The sequence below is a fragment of the Bos taurus genome, chromosome 25 (assembly GCF_002263795.3).
Source record: "Bos taurus isolate L1 Dominette 01449 registration number 42190680 breed Hereford chromosome 25, ARS-UCD2.0, whole genome shotgun sequence".
Classification (NCBI taxonomy): domain Eukaryota; kingdom Metazoa; phylum Chordata; class Mammalia; order Artiodactyla; family Bovidae; genus Bos; species Bos taurus.
Genome location: NC_037352.1, coordinates 18915179 through 18930583, shown reverse-complemented (window position 1 = coordinate 18930583; position 15405 = coordinate 18915179). Strand labels below are relative to the sequence as shown.

Genomic DNA, 15405 nt, shown 5'->3' with positions numbered 1-15405 from the left:
CAAGTGATTTCTGTGTATTGATTTTGTATCTTATGACTTTGCTAAATTCACTGAATAGTAATTTTCTGATAGTATCTTTAGGGTTTTCTATGTATAGTATCATGTCATCTGCACACAGTGAGAGTTTTACTTCTTCTTTTCCAATCTGAATTCCTTTTATTTCTTTTTCTTCTCTGATTGCTGTAACTAGGACTTCTAAAACTATGTTGAATAAAATGGGTAACCTGGAAGAAATGGACAGATTCTTAGAAAAGTTCAGTCTTCCAAGACTGAACCAAGTAAGATTTAACTCTTATTTGTTAAGAGTATAACGTTTGGAATCGGTTAAACCAGGTTCAGATCCTGGCTCTGATACCTAAACATCATGTTGCTTTGGATAAAGTTCAGTTCAGTTCAGTTCAGTCGCTCAGTTGTGTCCGACTCTTTGCGACCCCATGAATCGCAGCACGCCAGGACAGGGAGCTGTCCATCACCAACTCCCAGAGTTCACTGAGACTCACATCCATCGAGCCAGTGATGCCATCCAGCCATCTCATCCTATGTCGTCCCCTTCTCCTCCTGCCCCCAATCCCTCCCAGCATCAGAGTCTTTTCCAATAAGTCAACTCTTTGCACGAGGTGGCCAAAGTACTGGAGCTTCAGCTTTAGCATCATTCCTTCCAAAGAAATCCCAGGGCTGATCTCCTTCAGAATGGACTGGTTGGATCTCCTTGCAGTCCAAGGGACTCTCAAGAGTCTTCTCTAAACACCACAGTTCAAAAGCATCAATTCTTCGGCTCTCAGCCTTCTTCATAGTCCCAACTCTCACATCCATACATGACCACAGGAAAAACCATAGCCTTGACTAGATGGACCTTTGTTGGCAAAGTAATGGATAAAGTTACTCAGCCTCATTTCTTCCATTATAAAATGTTAATAATATTAATAGTTCCTAACTCTTAAAAATTTTGTGAAAATTAAAGGAGTTAATACTCATTCAGTGATTAGAATGGGCATGGTAAAGTGCATAGTACATGTCATATATTATTACCATTTCTACTTTTATTATTTCTAAATATGGTATGCATGTGAATATTATCCATCAAGAATTTACAGGTAGAGAAAATCTGGAAAACCATGTTCTAATCTCCAAATAGTAATCATGTCTGCTTAGTATAGTGGGTTTTATAAGAAAGTTATTTTAGATGTTGATGATGGCTGTTACTTTCCCTGTAGCATCTGTAATCAGTACAGCCTCATTGCCGACAAAGTCAGCGAGATTCCTATCAACACTGGGGAGCTAGTATTCCTCATTGAATTCTTAAAGAAATCCAGCGATGTCACCGTGTTCAAACTCAGGAGGCAACTTAGAGATGCGGTTGAACGGCTGGAGTTCTTGATGGACTATGCAGACTTGCCCCGTAAGTCCAATGTCCTGTGTGTACATGCAAATGTATGTATATATTTATATGTTTAGATATAAGGAGCCGGGAAAGAAGAGTTCACAATCCTCCCACTAAATATCTGTATCAGAAGAGCTGCTTTTTAAGTGTGTCTCTATATTAGAGACACTAATTCCACACTCTTATCCAGAGAAATTTGAATCAAATGAAGAGAATCTTATTGGTAGACAAAAAGAAATATCTAGGGACTTGACTGGTTCTTAGATGCCTTTCTTTGCATCTTATGTGTGGTGTTCCTAAAAAAGTCTCTTTCAAATGCAGAGTCCTTTTATAAATGGGTAGATTTCATTTATCTATAATCTTAATACAATCCTACCTTTGAGGAAGCCAGGGCACTTTCCTTCATGCTCCTGCATATTTTAAGAGGAAAGAAATGGTCGGGGCCCCTTCATGGCTTATTGAGCCAAGTTAGGACTCAATAAGGACCTAACTTTGTAAGGACCAGGTTCTGAAGGAAAAGCTAATATCACCTCTACAAGTCACATTTCAGAAACTTTTTCCATCTGGAAATACCTGTGAATTATGGGAGGGAGAGATAGGGACTGGGAGTGAAAAATTGGTCCCATAACCATCCACCTGCACATTCATGAGCTGTGCTCTTGACCATGTGAACACACACTGGAATCCCTCATTGTGGTCTCTACCCCCTAAATTCCCAAGAGCACATAGGAAACCCAGGGCATTTTAACTGACCAGAGCCATAAAATGGGTAGGGTATCTGGCATTGATATTACCACTGACCTTTAACCCAGACTGAAATTCAGATGAGGGGAAATAGTGTAAAGAATAGTACCAAACTTTAGCTAGGATTCTACTCAGACCTAACCTAGGAAGATAATGAAGTGCATAGTGGTTAGAACATAAGCTTTGGAGTTGGTTAGTCCTGGGTTTGAAATCTGCTCTGCTGTCTCCTAGCGGTGTGACCTTGACCACTTGGCTTAACTTTGTTTCCCATCTATAAAAACAAAGATGATTATACCATCTACCTTCTAGCCTGGCCCTTGGTAAGTGCTCAGGAAATGTTGGGTAACATTCATCAATAAAGGGCCTATTCATTAATTGCCACCCCTATACTCACTGCTGTTGACCTCTTATTCTCCTGAATTAATTCATTGCGAACTGAGCAGTGTCCTAAAGCAGACTGTGTGTGTTTTGCAGAAGAGGATATCAAACTGAACAGCACTCTATTCCTCTGGCCAGACCAGATTGAAGATATCTTTGAAAACAGCCGGAACCTTCTCCTTAGCAAGAGGGATCAGGCAGAGATGGACCTCATTAAAAGGTACAGGAAAAGTCTGATGTTTAAGAAATGATATCCAGCTTTATAAAATGCTATATGTTCCTGGTTCTGTCTAGGGCCACCCCTGATCCCGCAATGAGTGGGTGAAGGCTCATGACAATTGGAGAAGGAATTTCCTTTTGTTTCCCACTAAGGGATATTCTCTGTAAGTCTGCTTCACTGTAGTAACTCCAACCAATGCCTTCCCTCCCTGCCTTGAACAATTGAAATTTAGTGCTGCAGAGAGAAAAAGGCAAAAATAGTAGCATATAAGAGCAGCCTTACAATAATAATAGCAAAATTGTCAGCCTTACATTTAAGACCATGGGTCTGTGAGATATCAAGACAGGAATAATAAAACATGGTTGGTAGCTGAGAAATTGCCTGTTTTGCAGCTGATCTCATTCAGTGCTAATCTGCCTGTAATCATCTTTTCATTGAGTATTATGGCTTTTTACTATGTTTGCTGTGCTCTATTCTAGACACAAAAGTGTGTTTGACTGCTAAATAAAGATTTTAATACAATGACAAAATATCACATACTGAAGAAGTCAGACAATGTCAAGTGAAGTGGGCCAGGTATCATGTATCTGGTAAAGACATGCTTGTGTACATATGCATGTGCACATGCGTGCACACACACTCACACATGCACATACCAACTTATAGCACTTTGTTTAGGGACTGCAAATTCATACCAGTTACCATCCCCATCACACATGAAACCCCTAGTACCCAACTTTAAATTCCGTAATCCTTGCTAATACTCAGGAGAAAGGAAAAGGGCAGATAAAAGCAGGGATGGGAGATTGCACTCAAGGATAATCCCAAGAGAGGAAGTTGCTATCTTCACAACAACCTTTGCCCAGCAAAACAACAAAATAGATGTGTATGTTTGTTTCTATCTACAGCCTTGTTCTCCCTCTACCTAAATGGCTGCTGTCTCCAGAACCCAGAATTTAGCCCAATGAATAGATACTTTTTAGGTAAAGCTTTTTTTGTTGTTCAGTTGCTAAGCTTTGTCTCTTTGCAACCCCGTGGACTGCAGCATGCCAGGCTTCCCTGTCTTTCACTATCTCCCAGAATTTGCTCAAACTCATGTCCACTGAGTCCGTGATGCTATTCAACCATCTCATCCTCTGTCGTCCCCTTCCCTTCCTGCCCTTGATCTTTCTCAACATCATGGTCTTTTCCAATTAGTCGGTTCTTCACAGAAGATGGCAAAAGTATTGGAGCTTCAGCTTCAGCTTCAGCATCAGCATCCTTTAGGACTGACTAAAGGAAATCAGTCCAAGGGACTCTCAAGAGTGTTCTCCGATATCACAATTTGAAAGCATCAGTTCTTCAGTGCTCAGCCTTCTTTATGGTCTAATTCTCACATCTGTACATGGCTACTAGAGAAATCATAGCTTTGATTATACGGACCTGTGTCAGCAAAGTGATGTCTCTGCTTTTTAATATGCTGCCTAGGTTTGTCATAGCTTTCCTTCCAAGGATCAAGCATCTTTTTTCCTTTTTAGAACAGTTTTAGGTTCACAGAAAAATTGAGCAGAAAGTATAGGGTCCTCCTATGCCCTCTCACCCCTTACACATATTCTCCCCCCTCAGTGGAACTGAGTTTTGATGCCTCACCAAGAAGCAGAACCATTTTAAAAGCTAGATGAACAGGAGTAAATTTCTTCATCTTTTTTGAGCCTAAGTGTCCTCATCTGGAAACTGGGGATAGTAGAACCAATCTTAGATCATCTGATTTTGTGAGAGGTGTCATTGTGTTAAGGATGAAATCAGATGGTCTGAGGTGGTGCCTAAGTGATATCCAGCACATGGCAGGCATTCGGGAACAGTCAGCTTCTTTTGCACATTAACAATGACTTCTTTAGGGAGAAAAATGCTTCTTCACTTTCAAAGCACTACCTGTGAGCAGACTTCTAGAACATTAATCTTAGACCATTCATAGTAACTGTTGAACTTAATAGGTACTGAGGGGTGGCTCTGGAAAAAATTGGAACACATGTCATTCATGGTGAGAGGAGAGTGCCAGACTTTTTCTTGGAAGGGAAACTCAAGCTTGACCCATCACTTGGTATCTGAGCTCTCAATCACAGAGCTCAGCAGAGAAGCAGCTCTACGGACACCTGCAACCCTGGGCTCAGCCCTCTCTTTAATGAACTCTTAAACTTCCTGTCCATCATTTTTGCATAAATCCTGAGAAAACCTACAAGGAGGGCTTAGAAATACTCATTTGTTCATTCATCTTCTATGAGAACAATCCCCTTCTCTCTCTAAAAGACATGATCTTATTTTCCCAGGCCACAGTAATTTTTTTTACTTCAATGCCAATTTCCATTTGTTGTCCCCACACCCTCTCCCAATTTCTATCCACCTTCCTCTGTCCACTCCATGCATGGTTGGCTGATTCCTACAGTCTCTAGCCTTCAGCTCCTGTGTCTGTTAGATCCAGACAGGCATGGCCAGTGGAAAGCCCTCTCGAGGTTGGGGAGTGGCTGCTGTGCTGCTTCTCCTCTCCCTCCCTACTTGTTCCTGGGGTTCTGGCCAGTAGCTGCATCCCTCCGGTATAACAATTCTTTCTCCTCCGTGTTTCCAGTTCTCATTGTCCCCTCAGGCCTGGGGATCATAGTGACTTCCCTCTGAGGTTACTAGTCTCTGGATGCTTCATTCTCCTCTCTTTGTTCCTTTAACCCTACCCACATCTCACCTCTGTAAGTAGTCCCTTCATTGAAGTCTCTTTCTTTGAACATCAGAGTAAATTATGTTTCTTCCCAGAATTCTTAACAATATAACAGTTTAAAATTATTGCAATATTCTCCCACAGACTTCAGGTGGTCCTAGGAATAGAACTCAATTTACTTAATCAAATTTCCCGAGTGCCTACTATTTACTAATGACATACTTATATATATGTATATATTATGGATTTGAAAGCACTTTAGAAATTGTAATGGGCTAAATAATTATAAAAAATTTAAAGCAATATAAACTGTTCTAAAAAATATTTTTACAGTGATATAATGCACAGCATAGGGAATATAGTCAATATTTTATAATGACTTTGTCTAATGTGTGATCTATAAAGATAGCAAATCACCGTGTTATACAACTGAGACCAATATAATATTGCAAGTCAACTGTACTTCAATAAATTTGTAAAAGAGAAATTTTAAGCAATAGGTAACAGTAATATTTTCCAATAATCACTGAGTTTGTATACTACTTCCCTCTGGGAAGAATTCAAAAGTGCGTTTATCAGAGATTTATTTTTGTGTGTAAGTCTGTATTTGGCATCTAAAAAGAATCTTAATGATGTGAAAAGGCAGTCAGCAGCACATAATTGTGTGGACAACAGGAGAATCAGCTTTCCTCCCATTTTGTTCCACTCAGTGGTAGGTTCCAAGGGCCTAAAAGTAACCTGGAATATACATGACAAACATCTCAGGACTGTGAGCTGCTCTTTGCCATGAGAGTACATCTTGTAAATAGAAAGAAAGGTATCTTAGGGAGAGTACCCAGATTGTGTTCCGGGGTCCAGAGAGAACATAATGCTTTGCAAATAGCAAGTTCTCACTCTTTTGATGAATGAATGAATGAGTGAGTAAATGAATGAGACTTTCCTAATAAGGACATTCTCTGAAATTAATACCTATCAGAGTATAAAATCACAAAACAAAAGCAAAACCTTAGTGCTATGTGTCTTGTTGCACTTAGTTTTCTATCTCTGAATCCTTAAAACTTTGGTGAAAAACAAGCATGAGAGGCAGTAACCAGCTTGTCTGCTTTCCTCTTGGGCTCCTGTATCCATTTCTCTTCTCTGAGAATACAGAGAAGAAAAGGGACGTGTGGGGTGGAAGATAAAGCTGATAAGACAGAAGCCCTATTAAGAAAAAGAATGGGAAAATGGAGCACAGTGGTTGCATTCAAAGGGCAAATCTGGGAAGGGCTCATGTAAATGAAACTTGAAGGATGAGAAGGAGCCCATAAGGCAAGACTAGGGAGGGAGAGAAAAGGATGTCCTATTCTATTGCAGGTATCAAGCATGACCAGTGGCTCCAACTTAAGACTACCTTTGCATATAAAATGAGGAAGTAACATCCCATCAATTTTGCCATATTCTTTGTTAGAAGTGAGTTACTAGCTCTAGCCCAAACTCAAGAGGACGGTTATACAAGGCTATAAGTACCAGGAGGTGTGTCTCTTTGAGGACCTTACCAGAGGCTACTTACCACACAGTGTAGTTAGAAATAAATTCAAATCAAACCATTGAAAATGAACTCTTTTAAATTGTTTTTAAGAAAAAAAAAAAAGAACATCAAAACTGCCATAACAAAATTAAGTATTTTTAAGATAATAGCTAAATTTATGTTACTATAATTGTTCTCCATGGCAAATTCCCCTTATTCATTCAATGAATACTGATGGTATTATGCCAGATGCTTCTTCTAAGTGCTGGAGATTCAATAAGGAATTAAAGAGATTAAAACTGCATTGGTAGAGTTTAAATTCTAGGGAATGAGACTGAACACTTTTATAGTGATTATTATGTACCAGGCTCAATTTGGGCATTTTGTGTATGTTAGCTTATTGACTACTAGAGTAGGTACTTTATCCACCCCTGTTTTATCTGAGGCCTAAAGAGTTTAAAGGACTTGAACAAGGTCACATAGCTACTGTGTAGCAATGTAGGGACTTGAACTAGTCAGTCCAGCTCTAGAACCTATCCACTTAACACTGTGCTAATCTACCTCTTAGGAAAAGGGAGAAGTACATTTGTTTGTTGATAATATGAATGAAGTAGATAAATCTCTGGAATAGTCTTCCCTGATCACTCTAACTAAAGTAGCTCCTCACATGTTCTGTTTTCTTCAGAGCATTTATCACTATCAGAAATATCTTATTTCATATTTATCTATGTATGGTTTTATCTATCCATCCATTCATTCATCCATTCATATATGTTTACTGTTTGGGTTTCCCCAAACTGAAATACAAGCTCCATAAGGGTAGGGAGCTTACGGATGTACTTCACAAATATATTCCTGATGCCTAGAGCAGTTCTTGGAATTAGGCATTTAATAATAAATATCTAATAGATAAATAAATAATATGTATATGCATGAATTTTATACATGTATATATTTTATTAGGGCTTCTCTGGTGGCTCAGTGGTAAAGAATCAAGCTGCCAATGCAGGAGACACAGGTTCAATCCCTGGATCAGAATGCTCCACTGGAGTAGGAAATGGCAACCTACACCAGTATTCTTGCCTGGGAAATCCCATGGACAACAGTAGCCTGGCATGCTACAGTGCTTGGGGTGACAAAAGAGTCAGATATGACTTAGCAACTAAACAACAACATATATTACATAGCATATATATTATAATATATATTTTATATACATTTACCTGTATGAGAAACAGCTGGAAATATTTAACCACCAATAGGTTCACAGCAGCTGTCTCTGGGAGGTAGGATTACAAATTATGTATAATAGCATATATTTGTAAGTTTTACATCTATGGTATCAGAAGATCATATTCTCCCCAGGCTTGAATATGGCTGAGCAGTGCTGATAAATGGAAAATCCAAATATGATTGGATTGTCTTTACTTTCAGGTGCTCAGAATTTGAAGTGAAACTTGAGGGCTACAGCAAGGAACTGGAAGGTTTTAGGAAACGTGAAGTAATGACCACAGAAGAAATGAAGAACAATGTTGAAAAGCTTAATGAGCTTTCAAAGAACCTAGATCAAGCACTGGTGGAATTTGAGGTTTGGGGTCTTGGGATGGGCACTTATGACTGTACTGCTCTGTTGGTCTTTGGATATGTGTTTTCCTAACATCACCTGTCAGGTGGATAGTATTTGTTGATTGACCAGTTCTTTCTCTGGTTTCAACTACCTTTTCCCATACCCCTACATTATATCGGCTTTGTTAGTCAGTACATAAAGAAGAGTTATTAGTATAATGGAATAATTGCTGACATGTATCAAGCATGTATTATGTACATAATGTACAAAGGACTTCATATGTGATATATCACTTAATATCCATAATAAATCTTTGGGGTAGGTACTATATATTCATTTATCTCTATTTAAAATGGGAGAACTAAGTCTTGGAGAAGCTAAGTAACTTGCCCTGAAGTTGTCTACAGTAGTAAGTTCTTTAATCATTAAAGTTCTTACCTCTGAGGCAGTTCAGCACAAGAAGGTAACATTGTGTTAACAGTTAAAGTACATATAAAAATTTGTGAAAATGGGAATATGTATGTGTTACGGTGGAAGCAAAGATGATGGAGCAAGTGGCCAATTATTGTAAAGTTTCACTCACTGATCTCAAGTGCCATGACTCTCAGAGGTAACAGAGAGACCTTCTTGCTTAAGTTCATACCTTATTTTCCGGTCTTACTCTCCAGACAAACATGCATCTTCCTCAACTTGGTTTTCAAAGCACTGAGGAATTTGCCATGGTGGCTTCTAGGGTTCAGAAGAACTGCCCACCCAATAAACAGCATCCCCTTTTGCCCTGCAGTTGATCAATAAGGAAGAGGAGCTGTTGGAAAAGGAGAAGAGTACCTTCCCTCTTCTGCAAATTGTGATGACCAACAAAGTGCCTTATGAGCAGCTGTGGGTGACAGCCTACGAATTTAGCACCAAGTCAGAGGAATGGATGAATGGTATGCCACGGTTTCACTCTACTCAGACAGGATGGGAATAGGGTAGCAGAATCAACCCAGCCAGTTCTGAAATAAGACTGGGACTTCAGATTCTGGCTGGACTTTTTATCATATTCTCACACTCTGGATTAAGGCTATGCTATGCTATGCTATGCTATGCTATGCTAAGTCGCTTCAGTAGTGTCCGACTCTGTGCGACCCCATAGATGGCAGCCCACCAGGCTCCGCCATCCCTGGGATTCTCCAGGCAAGAATACTGGAGTGGGTTGCCTTTCTGGATTAAGGCAACCATAGTTAAATTTTTCTGATGTGATAACGATGGAAGGTAGGGATCAAAAAGCCAGACCTGTAGCTAGGATAAAATAGAATGGGCAACCACTCAAAGCCATGGATTGGGTAGTAACTGGGAGGATAAGATCACAGTTCCCCTATTATGCTAATGCTTTATGCCAGTACTTCAATATAATAAACACAACTATGAAGAACAACTTTGTTGCCAATTTTCTGGATACAATAATGATAATTTTCTTAGGATAAATTACTGGAAGTGAAATGGCTAGATCAAAGAAAGGGTTGTAATAAAAATATAAGGATTTTAGAATTTACTTTTATTATTGGTATTGCTTTCCAGAAAAGTTATGTTTTAATTTAATATTCTTCTAGCAGTATTTGAGTACCCATTCCTCATACCCTCAACAAACATGAGAAGTAAGAGCTTTACTTTTTTGCTCAAAAAAGTGTTTTTTTCCTTTAATAGAAGTTGAATGTTTATTGGTCAATTGAATTCCTTGTTTAATAAGTCTATTTAATGTGCTCTCTCACTTTTTTCTATTAGTAAACCAACTTATTTAAATAGTTTTTAGTTTTGAATAATATTTTTGGATGCATTTAGTTTTTCAAGTACTCAATCATATCTACACATTTAGAATATTTTACCTTATTTATCACTTTCACACCTCTTTTAAAATTCACTTTTCTGTGTTAATTAGCACTTCCAAATTAAACAGTAGTTATAGTGAACACTTTTGTCTTATTCCTGATTCTAATGGAATTCTTCTAGAATGTCACCTTTAAACATGATGCTTTTTGTTGATTTGAGGCACAAAATATTTATGGTGTTAAGGAAGTATTTATAATTTAGCATGTCTTTTTGTTAGAGATAATATATTTAAAATTTTTATATTTTGTTTATCAGTTCCAATGACTTCAATAAACTTCCTTGTACTACTCCTTCATAATCACACTCTCTACAGCCTTAACACCTAGCAACTATTGATCTCTTCATTGTTATTACAGCTTTGTCTTTTTGAGACTGTCATATAAATTCCATTTTCTTTTTTAAATTTTATTACAGCTTTTACAGTACCTTTGTCTTTATATCTTTTGTATAAAATTTGAGAATCAACTTATTCATTTATATATGAAATCTGCTGGAATTTTTTCTCTTTTCTGCTGGAATTTTGATTGGAAATATATTACTTCTAGAGATCAATTTGGAAAAGAATTGATATCTTTACCACAAAATCTTCCAATCCATGGACATTGCATATCTAATTATTTTGATCTTCTTTGACTTCGTTTTGCCAATGTTTTGTAGGTTTCAGCATATAAATTCTATACATGTTTTGTTAAATTTACATGTATTTCTTTTTATTTGTTGTTGTTCAATCGCTAAGTCATGTCTGACTCTTTGTGACCCCTTGAACTGCTCCACACCAGACTTCCTGTTCTTCACTATCTCCCAGAGTTTGTTCAAACTCATGTCCATTGAGTCAGTGATGCCATTCAACCATCTCATCCTCTATCACCTGCTTCTCTTCCTGCCCTCACTCTTTCCCAGCATCAGGGTCTTTTCCAGTGAGTCAGCTCTTCATATTAGGTGACGAAATATTGGAGCTTCAGCTTCAGCATCAGTCCTTCCAGTGAGTATTTAGGATTTATTTCCTTTAGGATTGACTGGTTTGATCTCCTTGTAGTCCAAGGGACTCTCAAGAGTGTTCTCTAGCACCACAATTCAAAGGCATTAATTCTTTAGTGCTCAGCCTTCTTTATGGTCCAACTCTCACATCTGTACATGACTACTGGAAAAACCATAGTTTTGACCATATGGACCTTTGTCAGCAAAATGATGTCTCTGCTTTTTCATGCACTGTCTAGGTTTGTCATAGCTTTTCTTTGAAGGAGCAAGCATTTTTTAAGTTCACAGCTATAGTCACCATCTGCAGTGATTTCTGGAGTCCAAGAAAGTAAAATCTGTCACTATTTCCACTTTTTCCCCATCTATTTGCCATGAAGTGATGAGACTGGATGCCATGATTTTAGGTTTTTGAATGTTGAGTTTTAAGCCACCTTTTTCATGCTCCTCTTTCACTCTCATCATGAAGTTCTTTAGTTCCTCTTCACTTTCTGCTGTTAGAGTGGTATCATCTACATATCTGAGGTTATTGATACTTCTCCTGGCGATCCTGATTCCAGCTTCATCCAGCCTGGGATTTCACATGATGTACTAAACAGGGTGACAATATACAGCCTTGACATACTCCTTCCCTAATTTTGAACCAGTCCATTGTTCCATGTCTGGCTTTAACTGTTGCTTCTTTTCCTGCATACAAGTTTCTCAAGAGACAAGTAAGGTAGTCTGGTATTCCCATTTCTTTAAGAGTTATGATGTATATTTTATATATCTTTATATAAAGCTATGATACATGTTTTTAAATTTTGTTACATATATTAAAACAATTGGGGTTGGGGAGCATTTTTTTTTACTTATTTTTAAATTAATTTTGTTTTCTCACTGTTGAGTTTTAGAGTTCTTTGTATATTTCAGATAGCAATCATTTATCAGATATATGTTTTGCAGTTTTTTTCTACTAATCTTTGTCTTATCTTTTCAATCTTTTGACAGTGTCTTTCACAAAGCAGAAGATTTTAATAAAGTTTAGTTTGTCATTTCTTTCATAGATCATGCCTTTAGTTTTGTATCTAAGAAGTTAGCACCAAACTGAAGGTCATCTAGATTTTTCTGCTATGTATCTCTGCTGTGTATCTCCTAGAATTTTTATAGTTTTGCATTTTACATTTAAGTCCATGATCCATTTTGATTAATTTGTGTCAAGCCTATACAGTTTGTATCTACATTCATTTGTTTTTGCATATGGATATCTAGCTATTCTAAAACTATTTGCTGAAAAGTTTCATTCTCTTTTTTAATTCCCTTTGCTTCTTTGTGAAAGATCAGTTGACTATGGTGGGTCTTATTTCTGGGCTCTCTATTTTGTTCCACTGACCTGTTTGTCACTTCTTTTACCAAAAATACACTTGATTATCATAGCTGTATGGTAAGTTTTGAAGCTGGATAATGACAGTCCCCCAACTTTACATTTCTCATTTAATATTATATTGGCTATTCTGGGTCTTTGCTGTCTCCACATAAACTTTAGAATCAGTTTTGTCAGTGTCTACAAAAAAAAATTGTTGGGATTTTGATTGGGATTGTGCTGAATCTATAGATCAAGCTGGAAAGAACTGACATCTTAACAACATTGAGTTTTCCTATCCATGAGTATTAATTTTTTCTGCACTTATTTCCTTTTTCTCAATTTCTTTCATTAGAGTTCTGTATTTTTCCTTATATAGACTTTGTACATATTTTGTACAGATTTATGCCTAAGTGTTTAAATTTTGGAGGGTGCTAATGTAAATGGATATGTTTTTAATTTCAAGTCCACACTGTTCATTAATAATATATAGGAAAGCAATTAACTTTTGTGTATTAACCATGTGCCCTGCAACTTTGCTGTAGCTGTGAATTACTTTCAGGAGGTTTCTGTTTGCTATTGGCTCGTTCCTATTTTCTATGTACATGATAGTGTCATATGCAAATAAAGTTTTGTGTCTTCTTTCCCAGTCTATATACTTTTATTTCCTGTCTTGTCTTACTCCATTATCTAGAACTACCACATAATGATGTTCAAAAAGGAGTGGTGAGAGGGGACATTCTTTCTGTGTTAATTGACCATAGGTGTATGGGTTTATTTCTGAGATCTCGGTTATGTTCCATTGATCCATGTCATTTCTGTGGCAATAATCATGCTCTTTTCATTACAGTAACTTTGTAGTATTGTCTGTATCTGGAAGGGTTATGTATCCCACCTTATTCCTTTTCCTCTGGATTCTTTGCCAATTCTGTCTTTTCCTCTGGATTTCTTTGCCAATTCTGAGTCTTTTGCCAATTTCTGAGTCTTTTCTTTGCCAATTCTGAGTCTTTTATCCCCACAGAACTGGGGATAAAAAGTCATGGGTACTTTGATAGAAATCATGTTTAATCTATAGATTGCCTTGGATAGTATGGACATTTTAGCTTCTTTCGGTCCAAGAGCATGGGATAAATTTTCATTTCTTTGAATCATCTTCAGTTTCCTTTATGAATGTTTTGTAGTTCTTAGTCTTTCACCTTCTTGATCCGGTTTATTCCTACATATTTTATTTTTTTTGGATGAGATTTTAAAAGATTTTAATATTCCTTTCCTGATATTTCATTGTTAGTATAAAGAAATGCAACCAATTTCTGTATGTTAATCTTGTATCCTGCTACCTTGCTGAATTCCTTTTTCAGTTCTAGTAGCTTTTGTGTGGAATCTTTAGGCTTTTCTATATAGAGTATCATGTCATCTGTATATAATGGCAGTTTTACTTCTTCCTTTCCAATCTGGATACCTTTTATTTTTAATTTTCTTGTCTGATTGCTATGCCTAGTACTTCTAATATTATGCTGCATAAAAGTGGTAAAAATGGACATATTTGTCTTGCTCCAGATTTTAGTGGGAAGGCTTTTCACTGAATATTATAATGGTTGTGACATCTCACAACTTTTGATGTTAATTTTTATTTTCGTTTACCTCAAAATATTTTAAAACTTCTGTTGATATTTCTTTTATGACCATGTGTTATTTAGAAGTATGTAGTTTAATTTCCCAAGTATTGGGGGATTTTTCCAACTGTCTTTTCTGTTATTAAGTTATGAGAATAAAAATTCTTGCCTCATTTCCAATGGTAGGGAGAAAGTATTCCATCTTTCACCATTAAATGTAATGGGTTTTTTGCTTTTATGTTTTTAAACCACTTTTTTGTAGTAAGAATGACATATAAAAAGCTGTATATACTTAATATGTATAAAAATGTAATGATAGTGTAGGTATTCATAGATGCTCTGTATCAGGCTATGGACATTCTCTTCTATTCCTAGTTTGTTTAGGGATTTTTATCATCAATGAATATTGGACTTTGTCAAATGCTTTTTCTGCTTCAATTTACATTATCGTGTGATTTTTCTTCTTTCAACTGTTAATATCATGTATTACATTGCTTGATTTTCAAATATTAAATCAACCTTGCATTCTGCTGATAAACTTCACTTAAACATGGTATATGATTCTTTTTATATATTGTATCTTTTTATATATATAAAAAGAAATGTGCATATTTTTCCTTCTTTTAAAAAATTATTAATATTCTATTAACAAAGTTGTGTGGGCTGATAAAGTATGTTATTTATTAATGAAGTTATATAAATGAATCTATTTTTAGTCTCAGCAGCCCTGAAAGAAAAGTATTTTTGAGTTAATTAGCAACATGATAATATAAGAGTTAATATTAATTTGAAATATAAAAGAAGAAAGCAGCAACATGGAAAGACTGAATGTGAAACCCAAATGTTAAAAGATACCTGTGAAAGAAAGGGAGAAGAAAATGAATGTTTTGGCAAAGTTTTTTTTAATGAGATGTCATTTTCTGCTTTAAAGAATATCTATTTTTAAATAATTCAGCCTTGCATAAAATCTGTCAGAACCGTACAGTTAACTCCCATGTCCCTATTCACCCACATTCGCCAATTGTTAATATTTCACAGCATTTGTGGAACACTTTTCGATACTTCTGTAATAGGGTCTACAACTTCCACTAACAATTGCTTCCATGTACTAACATTCTATGCC

At 36.7% G+C, this 15405-nt stretch overlaps 1 protein-coding gene across 2 annotated transcripts in view; it reads left to right on the top strand.

Moving 5' to 3' along the window:
- DNAH3 (dynein axonemal heavy chain 3) overlaps positions 1–15405 on the top strand; it is a 249056-nt gene that overhangs the window by 41366 nt on the left and 192285 nt on the right. For both annotated transcript variants that reach the window (XM_059881557.1, XM_059881556.1), the window contains exons 14-17: positions 1215–1399; positions 2600–2723; positions 8351–8504; positions 9268–9412. In XM_059881557.1, coding sequence (XP_059737540.1) covers positions 1215–1399; positions 2600–2723; positions 8351–8504; positions 9268–9412 — 608 coding nt within the window. The remainder of the gene's footprint in view (positions 1–1214; positions 1400–2599; positions 2724–8350; positions 8505–9267; positions 9413–15405) is intronic.